Genomic DNA, 15,187 nt, shown 5'->3' with positions numbered 1-15,187 from the left:
TCCTGAAGATGGGAGTTCAAATCCTATCATGTCAGCAGTCATTTTAAATGTATTTATGTGGAATGAAAATAATTTATTTATAATGGTGACCACAAACTACCAAAGAGCAGTAATAAATGTCCATTGTATTCATCAATGTCTTTTTTTAAAAATTGGCTTGCAGGGTAGGAAATCGATCATCCACACTCAGTTGCCCCAATATGTCACTCCTGACCAACAATTAATATGGCTAATTTTTAACAGCTCCCTCAATAGCACAACAAGCCGTTTGGCTGCATTCAAGGCAGCAGCTCACAACTACATTCTTAAGGGGAGTCAGTGATTGCCAATCAAGGCTGGTGTTACCAGAGACGTCCTCATTCTGCGAAATAACCAAAAGACTAAAGGCTATGGATTTAACGGAAGGTCAGTAAACTATTTAAAATTATTAGAAGGGAGATTGAGGAGACAGAACTTCCAAAATGGATAGAAATTGGTAGTAATGGCCATAAGATTCAGTTACATCGACCATATACAAAAATCATTTAGATACTGGCCTCAGGGAGTGGTGTTGAAATTTACACGTGATCCAAAATTGGAAGCATGGTTAATTCCAACACAACGACAGGGTTATTGAGGCTTTAGAATGTCTTCTGACTTTCAGGAATCTAAACATGAAGACTTTGTTATTTTTAGTACAACATTGCAAATTACAAATCAATATGGTGTTTAAAAACATGAAATAATCATTGCACAGGCACATGGAATCAGACTGTTTCAAGTAGTTGAGAGGTTGAGAAATAGACACAAAATTAACTTTTGTAACAGAAACCCCTTTAGGGAGATACATGAATCTTTGTAATTCACTTGTAAGGCTAATGATCCAGACAGAAACTAAGTCAATGTTCAAATTCCAAGTTGAATGGCAGATGAAGGAAAAAGGATATGAAAATAGAGTGCATGAATATAATCAAGTATTTGTTTGTATGAAGAGTTGGACCAAACTTCAGAAATGATGTGGAAAAGGAAATTCTGCCACATCATGTAACAATCTTAAGGACTTTGGCATAGAATTCTGAACTTTCAAACAGTTAGTCTGAGCAGCAACAGAGCAAAGGACAATGAACCTGGGAGTGAACAACAGCAGGATAAATACCTGAGGATCTAGGCCTGAACTGTGTTCAGTCTGAGCAGCAATGGCAGCAATAGAGTGAAGGACAACGAACTGGGGGGTGAACAGTAGCAGTAGGATAAATATCTGCGGTGAGTGGGGTCTGGTCCAAGATCAATCTGAGCAATGACAGCAGCAGCAGTAACAACAGCCGAGCAAAGGAGAACGAACCTGAGCATGAACAGCAACAGTGGGATAAATACCTTAAGAGTGGGATCAGCCAGAGCAAATGTGAAGCTGAATCTCGGGACAGAACTCTGGTCGTGACATTGTGACTCAAAACATCACATAGGCTTGGCTTCTCAGGAACCAGGTTTGCAGACGGAATGTGTAGGTGTCGGTTTTGGACTGGGGTGGACAAAGTTAATAGTTGAAACCTGCATCCCTATTCTAAGTATTAAAGACTTAACAGCAATCTAGGTTTATTCAATAGTATAAAACCTTAATACTTTATAAATTCTACGTCCTATGATCCTGCTGCACCAGCTACCTGATGAAGGAACAGTGCACTGAAAGCTAATACTTCCAAATAGACCTGTTGGACTATAACCTGGTGTTGTATGATTTTCGACTTTGCAGATTGAGCGAGTATCTCTCCTTCACTCTGTTGCTGCTCAGACTCCTCAGGTCTTTATCCTGTTGCTGTTCATCCCCAAATTCACTGTCCTTCGCTCTGTTGCAGTTGCTGCTGCTGCCGCTGCTCAGACTAACCTCCTGAAAGTTCTACGCCAAAGTCCTTAAGGTTGTTACAGAATTTCCTTTTCCACATCATTTCTGATGTTTACTGAAAATTCAGTTCAAAAGAAATTTAACACAGTATGTAATGCATAGCAAGGCACTGTGTGTTAGAAATTCACCATGTATCGAGAGGTATGGAAAGTCTCTCCTGCATTTCTTAAAGGGTTCCGAGAAATGGGTTGCTTGGAGCAAGAGGGTAACTTTGTAGTTGTAGTCTGCTAGGAGTAGAGAACAGGAGTGAGACACCTGATTTTGGTGACTAGTGGAATTAGGTTATGTAATCAGGTCCTGGATTACGGTCTATAGTTGATAAGGTTGATTTAGTTAATGGAGTTTGCAATAGCAGGAGAACTCAGCCCCATGGAATGCATCTCCTGCAATGTGGAAAATTCAGGCAAGTTTCCAGTGATTATAGTGACTACATATGCAGAAAGTACATTCAGATGCAGCTCCTGATTTGCCACATGTTGTGCCTGGAGCTGTGGATGGAGTCACTATGGAGTATCCATGAAGCTTACAATGTTGTGGAGAGCATATTTAGTGCACTGGTCACACCATCAGTTGGGGTTACACAGATAGAGAAGGTTGGGTGACCACCAGGAAGATGAGTAAGGGTGGAAAGACAGTGCAGGAGACCACTGTGGCCATTTCCCTCTCTAGGTATTTCATATTGGATATTGTTGGACACATGGCCTCTCAGGGGAAAGCAGCAGCAGCAGCCAGATCAGTGGCACTGCAATAGGCACTGTTGCATAATAGAGAGGGTCAACATGTAGGCAAGCTGTTGAGAGGGGGAACTCAGGGGTACAGATTGGCTTTTCTGTGGCTGCAAACAAAACTCCAGGATGGTGTGTGGCTTCCATGGTGCCAGGGACAAGGATGTCTCTGAATAGGCACAGGATATTCTGAAATAGGAGGATGAGCAGCCAGAAGTATGGTCCATATTGGTACCAATGACAGAGGCAGAAAGAAAGAGGAGATCCTGTAATGGGAGCTCACACAGTTAGGTAGAAAGTTGAAAAGCAGCACCTCTAGCATTGTAATCTTGGGATTACTTCCTAGATCACCTGCCAGTGAGGCCAGGAATAGGAAGATAGTACAGTTCAGTATGTGACTAAGGAGCTGGTGTATGAGGGAGGGCTTCAGGTATGTAGACCATTGGAAAGTCCTCAGGGCTAGTGGGACATGTACAAGGAGGTCAGGTTGCATCTAAACTGGAGGGCAACCAACATCATATCAAGGTGGTTTGCTAGTGTCACTCAGGGGGTTTAAAATTTAGTGTGGGGGGATGGAAACCAGAGCAGTAGGTCAGCAAGTAAAATGACTGAGGAGGAGTCTGAGACTAAGGCCAGTAAGGCTAAAAAGGAAGAACAGATGGGAGAAGTTACTTCACACAATGGGACTGGCGGTCAGAAGGGTATTTAATTTGATATGAATAGTATGGCAGGTAAGGCAGATGAACTTGGATTAATACAAATAACAATAATGCCGTAGCTATTATAGAGAGAGGGACAATACTGGCAGCTTAATGTTATAAGATTTAGGTGCTTCAGGCATGATAGAGGGGCATGTAAAAGAGGTAGGGAATTTATGTTACTGATTAACAAGAAAATCAAGCTGTACGGAGAGAGGACATCTTGGAGGGCTCATCCAGCAAGGCTACATGAATGGAGTTCAGAAACAGCAAGGATGCAATCACTTTATTGGGCACTACAGCCTCCTAACAGCCAGCAGGTGATTGAGGAACAGAGTGGACACATTATTGAAAAATGTAAAATCACTCATCATTTTAACTTCTCTATATTGTCTGGAACTTGCTTAGTGCCAGGGGCTTAGACAGAGGGAATTTGTTAGGTGTGTCCAGGATGGTTTTTTGAAACAATATGTAAAACATCCAACTAGATAAGGGGCCATACTAGACTGGGAACTGGCAAATGAGCCCACCCAGGTGATCAAAGTTTCAGTGGGGGTGCATTTCAGGACCAGTGACCATAATTCCATAAGTTACTTATGTATAAGGATAAGAGTGGTTTGAGTGAAAGTACTAAATTAGGTGAAGGTTAGTTATGACAATATTAGACAGAAACTGGGGAATAGACTGCTGCAGCTGTTTGAGGGTAAATCCACATCTGACACATGGATGAAAGATAAGGATGGCAATATTCAGAAACCTTGGATGACAAGAGAAGTTAAGAGCTTAGTCAAAAAATAAAAGGAGATGTACAGAAGATTTAGGAAACTGAAAACAGAGCCCTCGAAGAATACAAAGATAGCAAGAAAGAACTCAAATGAGGAATTTAGGAAGACTAAAAAGTGCCATGAAGTATCTTTGGTAGACAGAATTAAGGAAAATCCCAAAGCATTTTATACGTATATAAGAGCAAGAGCGTAGCAAGGGAAAGGGCGAACCATGAATAGTTCACGAGAGAGAAGGACACAGTGAATAGTGAGTCTCAAGGGCGTTATATTGATATTCTGGGACATGTCAACATAAAAAAGGTGATAGTGTTGTGAGATTAAAAATCATTAAGGTCGACAAGTCCCCAGGATCCGATGGGAATCTATTCCAAAATACTGGAGGCAGCAAATGAGGAAATGGCTAGAGTCTTATGTGAAGGCTTTGTGTCCTCTATAGTTATGAGGGGTCCAGCGGACCGGAGAACAGCTAACGTCATTCTTGTAAAAAAAGGGAAACCGGGATACTCCGGGAGATTACAGGCCAGTGATTCTTAAGTCAGAAGTAGTAACATTATTTGAGAAGATTCTTAGAGGTAGGATTTTCTGACATTTGGGAAAATATGAATATATTAGCAATAGACAGCATAGCTTTGTGTGGGATAGTTTGTCTCTCACAAATAGGATTGAGTTTTTTCAGGAAGTGATAAAGATGAGGACAGGACAGTAGATGTTATCTATATGGACTTTATTAAGGTCTTTGACAAGATTTCTTGTGGCAGGCTGATACAGAAAATGAAATCATTTGTATCCGTGGCAAGCTAGTAAGATGGATACAGGCTTCTGACTAACTATGACTTAGTTCTGAAGTCAGAGTAGCAGTGGAAGGGCATTTTTCTGACTGGAGACCTGTGACCAGTGGTGTTCCACAGGGAGTAGTGTTGGAATCCTTTGCAAGAGAATGTGGGTGGCGTGATTAAGTTTGCTGATGACAAAAATTGAGAAAGGTGCGGATATTGAGAATTGCCAGAGGATACAGCAGGATATAGATTGGTTGGAGATTTGAGCGTAGAAATAGCAGATGAAGTTTAGCCTGGACAGATGCAAGGTGATGCATTCTGCAAGTTCTAATGCAGCAGGGAAATTTGCAGTAAATGGCAGAACTGTTAGTATATCTTAGTACTTCAACATACAGACAGAGTTATGTGTACAGGTCCACAGTTTCCTGGAAGTAGCAACACAAGTTGATAAGGTGGTCAAGGCGGCATACATCATGCTTGCTTTCATCGGTTGGGACAGAGTATAAAAATTGACAAGTCATATTACAGCTGCATAGAACTTTAGTAAGGCCACATTTGGAATATTGTGTACCGTTCTGGTCACTATACTACCAGAAGAATGTGGAGGCTTTGGAGAGGGTACCAAATCAATTTTGGAAGATATTAGATGAGGTGAGACTGGACAAAGTTGGTTTGCTTTCACTTGAGCATTGAAGGATGCGGGGCGACCTTATACAAGTTCACAAAATGGTGAGAGGCACAGATAGAATTGATAGTCAGAAACATTCCCCCCACCAAGGGTAGAAATATCAATTATTAGGGGATATAAGTTTAAGGTAAAATGGGGGAGGTAAAAGAGATGAGAGAGGCATGGTTTTTTTTGAACAGAGAGGGTGGTTAATGCCTGGAATGAAGTCCCAAAGTTGGTGGAGGTGGATGCAATAACAACATTGAAGAGGCATCCTGAGAGATATATAAAGAGGCAGGGAATGGAGGGATATGGACTGTGCAGAGGCAAAAGATTTTTTCAGTTCAGAAAGGGATTGTGTGTTGATGAAGATAGGCCAAAGGGCCTGTTCCTATGCTGTACTGTTCTTTGCTCTGAGTAATAGGCAAGTGTATAACAAAAGCTAATCACATTTAAGATATCAAAAGAAACAAAAAATGTGCTTAGGGGCAGCAACATGAGAGAATGTAGTCAATGCCCACAGTCCAAGTTTTCAGTGGATTCGTTTTTAAACACACACGTAAGGGAATTAATCCAAGATTCAAGGATAAATATCCCATAGAGGATGTATAAAGCCACCAGAAAATTGAATTTTCTCAAAACATTACTCTCAAAATATCTAGCTTAGGAGAAAGGAAATAAACAGTCTTCGGTAACAGACCAATGTGTCAAAGTGTATTTTCTGGGGCTGAGAAAGAACTCTCTGCTCCTCTTTGATAATGAATCAAAGCAAAACAAACTTATTTAATGAAAAGGACAGCGCATCGGACAATGTAGCGCTCCTGAGTAGTTTTAGCACTGAATTAATTCAATTGTGAATTAGATTTTGAATTTTCTGACTTAAAAGCTCGAAGTGCTGAGGCAGGATGACAGTGAGTAATCCACATTGCAGGCCCCACTGCCAAGTAATAGAAAATGAATAGAGGCTGGTTTTTGGTAGTGCATTTGCAAGTGTGGAATTGGAGGAAGATAAGATTCTCACATGACCATAACAGACCCCTGGAGGACACGCTTGTTCAGGGATTTCTTCCCAGTGGGATGAATTGCATATTCAAAATTCTGCTGGAGATAAATGAATGAGAAAAGTGGCTTTCTTAAATGCAAGACTATTTTACTGTTGTGTTAGATCAATGACTTCATTCAAAAGCAGGCTAACAGCAGTAAGTGCTGTCAATTCAGCTGCTGATTTGATAAACAATTCAAAGTGCTTGCATTCAATTTTTTCCTTTGCCATTACACAGTACTTTGATCAATCAACTGTGAAAAAAATGTTTCAGAAAGCAATAGAAAAACTTTAAAAGCATAATGTTTTAATCTTTCATGTATTCTAAAAGAATACATGAATATATTCTAGCTCGCTATCCAGGATAATCTGCTCACTTGAACCTCTTTTATTATCCATATTTAAAGTTTAAGATACTGCTCATTCATAACTATGGCAAACGTTCTTTTTTCCTCCAAAGTCTCATGACATTAACACTTAATTTTCTTGAAAGATCCAGAAGTTTCTCTAACCTGTACGCAGAAAGGATGTTCAAAGGAGGGGGTTTCTCACACATGCTGTAAGTTTCCAGCAATGGAATGGGCAATGACTTGCGATCAAATAGTTGCTGATCTTGAACAGTGGAGCTTCGAAAGGCTTTCCTCATAGTAATATCTTGAAGAGAAACTAAAAAGAAAATTAACAAATGTGCAGATCTCTTTAAAACTTCTGTGCGAGATCCTTCTATGTATATTTAATTAATTGCATTTTATGTTCCCAACATTTCACTTTGTATATTGACATCAACCCCACACTGCTCATGACATTCCCTGAATCACTAAAGCAGTTTCAGAATCAGCACACAGTATTGCAAAATATTTGTTAAAATGTTATAACATTAGCAGTATAATTTGACAATCTATATGTCAATGTGTTCTGAAATAATAACCAACTTATAATTAATCAAAGTAAACAATATGTAGCATAAACAGATCAAATAATAAAAAAATATATTCCCAACTCCTGGTGTTGACTCATTATATCCAATGTCATATTAAACACCCAGTCTTTATGGATAACTTACTCAGATTGTAGTTTCTCAAAGCAAATCTTACACAGCTCCCAGATCTTCAGAGGAACATTCTGCAGAGCTTGCATGCATACGTTTCAATATGATTTGTAGAAATGCACTCCTGATGCCCAACAGAAATAGAAACGGGTGGAGGCCATTCAGCCCCTTGAGCCTGCTCTGATGTTTATTACCATGTTGATACCCTTATTGCTTCCAAAATTGTGGGGAACACTGGTCAATAATGGTCTGGAGACTCAGCATCATTATCAATGTTGCTAAGCAATGGACAAATTTATCAAACTAAAAACCTAAGAGCAATCAAAGAAGCAGAAATACTAAAAAAGAATACATGAAGAAAATAAATATTCATGTCACAGCACATAAGCAGTAGATCTTTTCACTCCTAAAATCTGTTGTAATATTTAGTGAAATTGGGACCACATGACCAAATTCCACATACCTATTTTTGACCAATATCTTTTAAAAGTATAAATCTCAGATTTGAAATTAACAATGAACCAGTAGCAAAATAACTTGAAAAATACTATATCTGGCTTAGAAATATTTCCTTACTTTACATTTGAAAGGACTGATGATAATGTATAGACACAGTAATTGCCAATGACTCCCCACCTTGTAGAAATAGATTCTATTTGTCTGTTTTGTTCCCTCTAATTACATTATATCTCGATCAAATAATTCCTTAACTTCCTAAATTCTAGAAAGCATACTCTTCGTTTGTGTAATCTTGACTTTTAGTTTAAACCAAAGCAACAAGAATCTGGTCTAAGAGGAAAAAAAGGACTGAACTCTCACTTTCAGAGTAATGCAACAAATCCCACAAAACAAATAGATTTGATTTTGGGAAATATTCTGGCTGGTTTAAGAATTGAAGTCCCTCACAGAGACTGTTAGCAACCAGTGGAAGTTAAAGAAACTGAGATGCCACATCAGGAACATCATGGATTGTTTTTTGACTATGTTGTGATTGGATCTCAGGCTCACAGATTCTTCCTCTTCCTGGCTAATTCTATGAAAAAGGGATTTGATGTGGAAACTCATTTACCTCACTTTATTGTCCAAAACTCAAGCATAAAGGAGGAAAGAAAACAAAATAAGGCGAATATTTCAGCCCATCTTCTTCAACAGAAATTCAACAGATGGATTCTGAACTAAGAAACTTATATTAATCAGCCTGCTTGTAAATTAAATCAAAAACAATATCTGCTTGTTATTATTATTTTAGACAAAGCATTAAGGAGAAAGTTGAGACTACCTCAAATACCAGCCAATGAGGAATGGCAGTAGTGGTTGTTTGATCTGAGTATCTTAATAGAATTCTACAAGTAGCTCACAAAATTCCACCTGCAAGTCACTTAGGTACAAGGATAATGCAGGCTGAAGTACTGAAACATTTTTATTGACTAGAATTGTTTAAAGATATGGTTAAATTTTGCCAGAGGAGCAAAAACAGGTCAGGTAGTAAGGAATCCCATCAATTTAACCTGCACCTTTAACTCTGATTAGCGTTGAGAAACATTCAGCAAAGTCTTAGTTGATTGTACAGGACCCTAAATTAATACTATATGTGAGAATTAGTACCTATTAACATTAACAATTAATGATGTTTCAACCAGATTTGCTGAAACAGTATCTTTGGAGATAGTTTACAGCAAATGTAGCAGTGAAAAGTTAAATCATTTTTTAGAATAAGATACAAAGTTACTCAAAGAAATAAAATTTCAACCTTGATCTGTTTCTACATCACATATGTTCAAAGAAATAATGAGTAGCTACGGAATAAAACAATGTGTTCATCTTATTATTCATAATCTCAAGCAACATTAGAATGATGCCATCAAAAACTCTAAACAAAGTTTTGAAAATAAGAATGCCCCAATGACTAGAATAAAGAAATTTCCTTGTGATATCCGCTATTGGTGATGTGCTTGAGGACCCTGCAGGATTCAGTCCTTTTTGACCTGCTATGAAGCAAGTGGCTCCCTAAATAAACTGAAGAAAATTTATTTAAAAATCTCAAGAATTACATGCTGTTTTCAAGAAAAACTACCCATTTTGAATTGGCCAACGTAGGACAGAATGTGTTTTACAACTTGTAAGGTACAGTTAGTAAGTTTGCAGTTGACATCAAAATTGGAGGTATAGTGGACAGCGAAGAGGTTTACCTCAGATTACAACAGGATCTGGATCAGATGGGCCAATGGGCTGAGAAGTGGCAGATGGAGTTTAATTCATATAAATGAGAGGTGCTGCATTTTGGGAAAGCAAATCTTTGCAGGACTTATACACAATGGTAAGGTCCGAGGGAGTGTTGCTGAACAAAGAGACCTTGGAGTGCAGGTTCATAGCTCCTTGAAATGGAGTCACAGGTAGTTAGGATAGTGAAGGCAGCTTTTGGTATGCTTTCTTTCATTGGTCAGAGTGTTGAGTACAGGAGTTGGGAGGTTATGTTGCGGCTGTAGAGGGGACATTGGTTAGGCCACTGTTGGAATATTGCGTGCAATTCTGGTCTCCTTCCTATCGGAAAGATGTTGTGAAACTTGAAAGGGTTAAGAAAAGATACACAAGGATGTTGCCAGGGTTAGTGGATTTGAGCTAAAGGGAGAGGCTGAACAGGCTGGGGCTGTTTTCCCTGGAGCGTCGGAGGCTGAGGGGTGACCTTATAGAGGTTTACAAAATTATGAGGAATTGGCTAGGGTAAATAGGCAAAGTCTTTTCCCTGGGGTCGGGGAGTCCAGAACTAGAGGGCATAGGTTTAGGGTGAGAGGGGAAAGATATAAAAGAGACCTAACGGGCAACTTTTTCTCGCAGAGGGTGGTACGTGTATGGAATGAACTGCCAGAGGATGTGGTGGAGGCTGATACAATTGCAACATTTAAGAGGCATTTGGATGGTATATGAATGGGAAGGGTTTGGAGGGATATGGGCCGGGTGCTGACAGGTGGGACTAGATTGGGTTGGGATATCTGGTCGGCATGGACGGGTTGGACTGAACGGTCTGTTTCCATGTTGTACATCTGTGACTGTTTATCACACTGGTTTTAGCAGCCCCGAATTTTACTAGACTTTTAAAACTGGCAATTGATGCTGTTGGTGCTGGTGCAGTATTGTTACAGCAAGACAAGATGGGGATCAAACAACCAGTCAGTTGTTTCTCCACAGAACTGAAGAATGCCAACACAAATGTTCAATAATGGAGCAAAAGACATGGAAGCTAGCATTGGCTCAATAACATTTTGAAGTCTACACTTCCAGGAACTCTGCAAAGACTGGTTTATAAACAAACCATTCTTTAACTACTGGAACAATTTCATAATAAAATTCCAAACGTTTTTTGTTGGAGTTTAATCTACAGCCATACAAATTAGAAAATAATTGATGAGAAGGCAGACACAATGTTATTTGCCAAGATAACATGGAAGGACAAAATACTATGATCAAAATGGCTCATGTGGAATGATTGTATGAAAATCCTTGGGTGTTTAATGTAAACATATTATTGCTGTCAACTTAAATTAGAAATTGCAAGAAAATGTTGATAAAAAGTTATGATTATTCTTAAAAGGACATTTTCACTATTTTCAATTATGTCTTGGAAACTTGCCTTCTAAAGTGTAGCTAAATAGATTTTTGGGGTTCAGGGTTTTGGTTCTGTGAAGGTGATCAGCTTTTTCTTTGAGGTCTTTAGAAACACAATTTCTCAGAAATTATGGTGACTTAAACTTAATGATCAGTGGCAATAATTCTGAAGCATTTACCAAGCTGAGATTTTACAAGTTTTTAACGTTATAACCATAATTCATAGGTCAGAGAGAGGGGTCATGTGCATGATCAGTTCAAAAGTAAATGAACCATCCTTGAGAAAAGGCACATGACTCCATGATCATCATCTTTTCATAAAATTCCTTCACCTTTTCCAAAAGCATCAGTCCAGAGGTACATGTTCATTCCAAACTCTTCTCTGAACAATAATTCAGCTGTGGTCTGAACAAGGCTTTGATTGGCTGAAGCATGACTTGCATACTTCAAAGTTTGCTAGACCAAAGACCAAAGGATTCAATTACCCTTTTTGAATTATAGTATCGTAGTGTTTCCTGTATCTGTTCATCATTATATCTACCTGGAAGCCAAGTCTCTTTGGAAATCCACTATTTCTAGCTTTCAACTAATAATAATGTTTAATTCTTTTTAACATCAAATTGGATGACCTCATATTTGACTATACTGCATCTATCTAATTAGATTCCCTATAGATTCACTGTAGCCCTTTGGCCCACATGTCCATACCGACCCTCTGAAGAGTAACCCACCCCTACCCTATATTTACCCCTGACTAATGCATCTAACTCTACGGACAATTTAGCATAGCCAATTCACCTCATGTGCACATCTTTGGATTTTTGGAGGAAACCAGAGCACCCGGAGGAAATCCACGCAAACACAGGGAGAACTTGCAAACACCAAGGATCGGTGTGGACTGGTTGGGCCGAAGGGCCTGTTCCCACACTGTAGGGAATCTAATCTAATCTCCACACAGACAGTGGCCCAAGGCTGGAATCGAACCCAGGTCCCTGGTGCTGTGAGGCAGCAGTGCTAATCACTGAGCCACCATGCCGCCCCTTTTGTGGGATCTCTTTGTTATCGGTCTTTCCCACTCTCTGCCTCTGGAAATGGATGTCAAAGATCCAATCAAATTGTTTTGAATAGGAGCAAGGTTATGATTCTTGGTATCCTGTCAACGTTCATTCCCCAATTAATATCACCAAAACAGTTTATCAGGTTATTTAATGTATTAGTTTGTAGCAGCTTGCTGTGTGCAAATTAGTTCATGAAATTCCTATATTACAGAAATGACTATACTTTATAAAGAGCCAGAAGGCCATAATTGGAATATAGTAACTCAGTTCTGGTCACTACTCTTCAGGAAAGACATGAGCATTAGAGAAGGTGCAGAGGAGTTTCACAAGAACTGTCTCAAGCATGAAGAACTTAAGTATTGTAGGTAGTTTGAAAAAAAACTTGGGCTTCTTTTCCTTGGAGAGAGTAGAATAAGTCATTAATGGAAGGACCATTCACAATATGAAGGGGGCAGGGGTGGTGTAGCAGTTGTGAATGGCTCCTTCAATAGCCAGCAGAGACAATCAGCAAAGTGGTCCAGATCCATGCTATAATCATTCTAAAAATCTGTAAAGGTCAGAGAACATACTGAGGAGATTTACTGAAGTTAGTTGTTCTGGGAATGAGGGATTTAAGGTTGTTCCTCTTTGCGCAAATGTGATTGAAAGGTAATGACTGGAACACACTGCTCACATGGTGGTGGAAGAAGTGATAACAAAATATTTCAAAACAAAATTGGATGGGCATTTGAAAGAAATAAATTTACAAGGCTCCAGGGAAGTTGAGTAGTTAAACAGCAAATTACCAAATTACTACATCTCATCAATAAGAGGGCCAGATCAACTTCAAGAAGATTCTATGGATCTTTTTAATTAAGATGCCAGTGCTTTGATGTTTCAGTAATATTAAGTAACACCAAGTCCCAAAAAAAGCATTTGCAAATGATCTACTATTTCTGTAGAAACAGAAATAATTTCAGCTAGAAGACTGATTCAAGCAAATTGACTCTTGGTATTTTTCTGGGTAACTTTGAAGTACACAGTTTGAGACAAAAAACCCGCAGATGCTAGAATCCAAAGCAAACTAACAGGAAGAACACAGCAAGCCAGGCAGCATCAGGAGATACAGAAGTCAACCTTTCAGGTATAACCCTTCTTCAGGATTGGCGGTGGGGAGCTTCAGATAAAGGGAGGGTAGGAGATTGCGGTGGGGAGAGCAACAGAGTGGTGAGGTAGTGATAGGTGAACACAGGTCCCCTTCCAACATGTCCATCCTCAAGATCCTCCATTGCCGCAGTGAATTAGACCTCAAATTGGAGGAACACTACCTCATCTTCCGCCTGGGCAGCGTACAGCCCAGAGAACCCAACATTAAGTTCTCAAATTTTAAATAATCTTCCCACCCATTCCCCGGTTCTCTTTCCAGCCCCACCTCCTCCCTTCCATTCCACCTACCAACCCTTCCTTCCAGCTACCAACTGGATTCATCCGTCCCAACAACCAACCAGGATGTACCCATTACCTGTGTTCACCTATCACTACCTTGCCATTCTGCTACTCTCCCTACCCAACACCACCACCTCCACTTTTACCTGTAGCTCCCCCTTGCCCCACCTCCAGTCCTGAAGAAGGTTGACTTCTCCATCTCCTTATGCTGACTAGCTTGCTGTGTTCTTCCAGCTCCTTTTGTCAACTTTGGCGTACTCAGCCATATTGTTGAACTATATTTGAATGTCTGAGGACTTTTGGCTGGTGTTGAATGGAAACATCAACATATCATTAAATATACATCAATTAAATATATTAGTAGATAAAAAAGGAAGAATTTGCATCTGCTAGAACTATCTCAATAATTGAAGGATTTGCAACCACAAGTATTAGTCATTCTGTGCAACATATCAGGGTAGAGAAAGATCAGAGATTTGATCTGTCCAAATGACAGAACACTACACCATCAGTGAATAACAGGATTAATCCAAGACGTTCATTGTGGTGACAGAATTGTTTGTATGTTGAAGAGCTGGTTTTTAGAAAACACACTGTACCACATTGTGATGATGACTGAATAAACTATTGACATCATTAATTTCACATGATACATCTGGCTTTTAAAAAGTTAGCCTATATAGTATTAAGCAACTTGGTTAGTAGGTTCTATGATCTTCACAATGAAAGTAGTCATATGAGGGTCACACAAACTTCAAAAATCATATATATTTCAAGTTTTGCAAGTGCGATTTGGATTTTGAGGAACAAGTGGCAGACAAACTTAATTTGGCTTAGATGTGACTGCAGTACATGCAGAATAGTAACTTAACCCTTACAGTGTACACTGTCACATAGCGCTGCTCCAAATGGTTTTCAAATCCGTCTCACATCTGATGACTGGCCAGCTGAACTCTGCACCAAAAATTATTACTGGCACATTTTTAGTGCCACCCGTACCCTAGCTGGTTGTGCTTGCAAAGATTGCACCTCTACACCTACGCTGGGAATATTATTGATCCAGAATACAACCACAACATTAGTTAAGCTATGCTGAACCACACCAACTTGAGATAGGTTGATACCAGGTCAGTCAAATCTAGACAATCATTTTGGACAGTTACCAAAAGCCTCTATGTACTCCCTCAGCCTTGATGACCAATTGCTTGGAGGAACTGTGACAGACAAAGTAGATTCCTTATAGAATATAGCAAGTGCAATAATCAAACTTTGCTTGAAAAAAAATGAACCCATCAAATGCTTCAACAGCAATCATGCCAGACACTACCAACTTCTCTATAGATGAATACAGATCTCATCAGACCTTGGAATTTATCAAATGCTACCTTGAGAGGATATCAACACTGTTAAATCTAGAGTTTTGACTTGTATATCTGCCTTGGATGTCGATATTTACTTTGCTTTTAGCTACTACCAAGAAG

At 39.4% G+C, this 15,187-nt stretch overlaps 1 protein-coding gene across 8 annotated transcripts in view; it reads right to left on the bottom strand.

Annotated features, from left to right (window-relative positions):
* The window catches only part of wasf1 (WASP family member 1), a 104,413-nt gene that overhangs the window by 35,892 nt on the left and 53,334 nt on the right, over nt 1-15,187 (bottom strand). For all 8 annotated transcript variants that reach the window (XM_060856398.1, XM_060856336.1, XM_060856362.1 and 5 more), the window contains one exon: nt 7,085-7,238. In XM_060856398.1, the coding sequence (XP_060712381.1) occupies nt 7,085-7,238 (154 nt within the window). The remainder of the gene's footprint in view (nt 1-7,084; nt 7,239-15,187) is intronic.

This window comes from Hemiscyllium ocellatum, chromosome 3 (genome assembly GCF_020745735.1).
Source record: "Hemiscyllium ocellatum isolate sHemOce1 chromosome 3, sHemOce1.pat.X.cur, whole genome shotgun sequence".
NCBI classification, from domain to species: Eukaryota; Metazoa; Chordata; class Chondrichthyes; order Orectolobiformes; family Hemiscylliidae; genus Hemiscyllium; species Hemiscyllium ocellatum.
The sequence above is the reverse complement of the archived record's forward strand: the minus strand, read 5'-3'. Positions and strand labels throughout refer to the sequence as shown.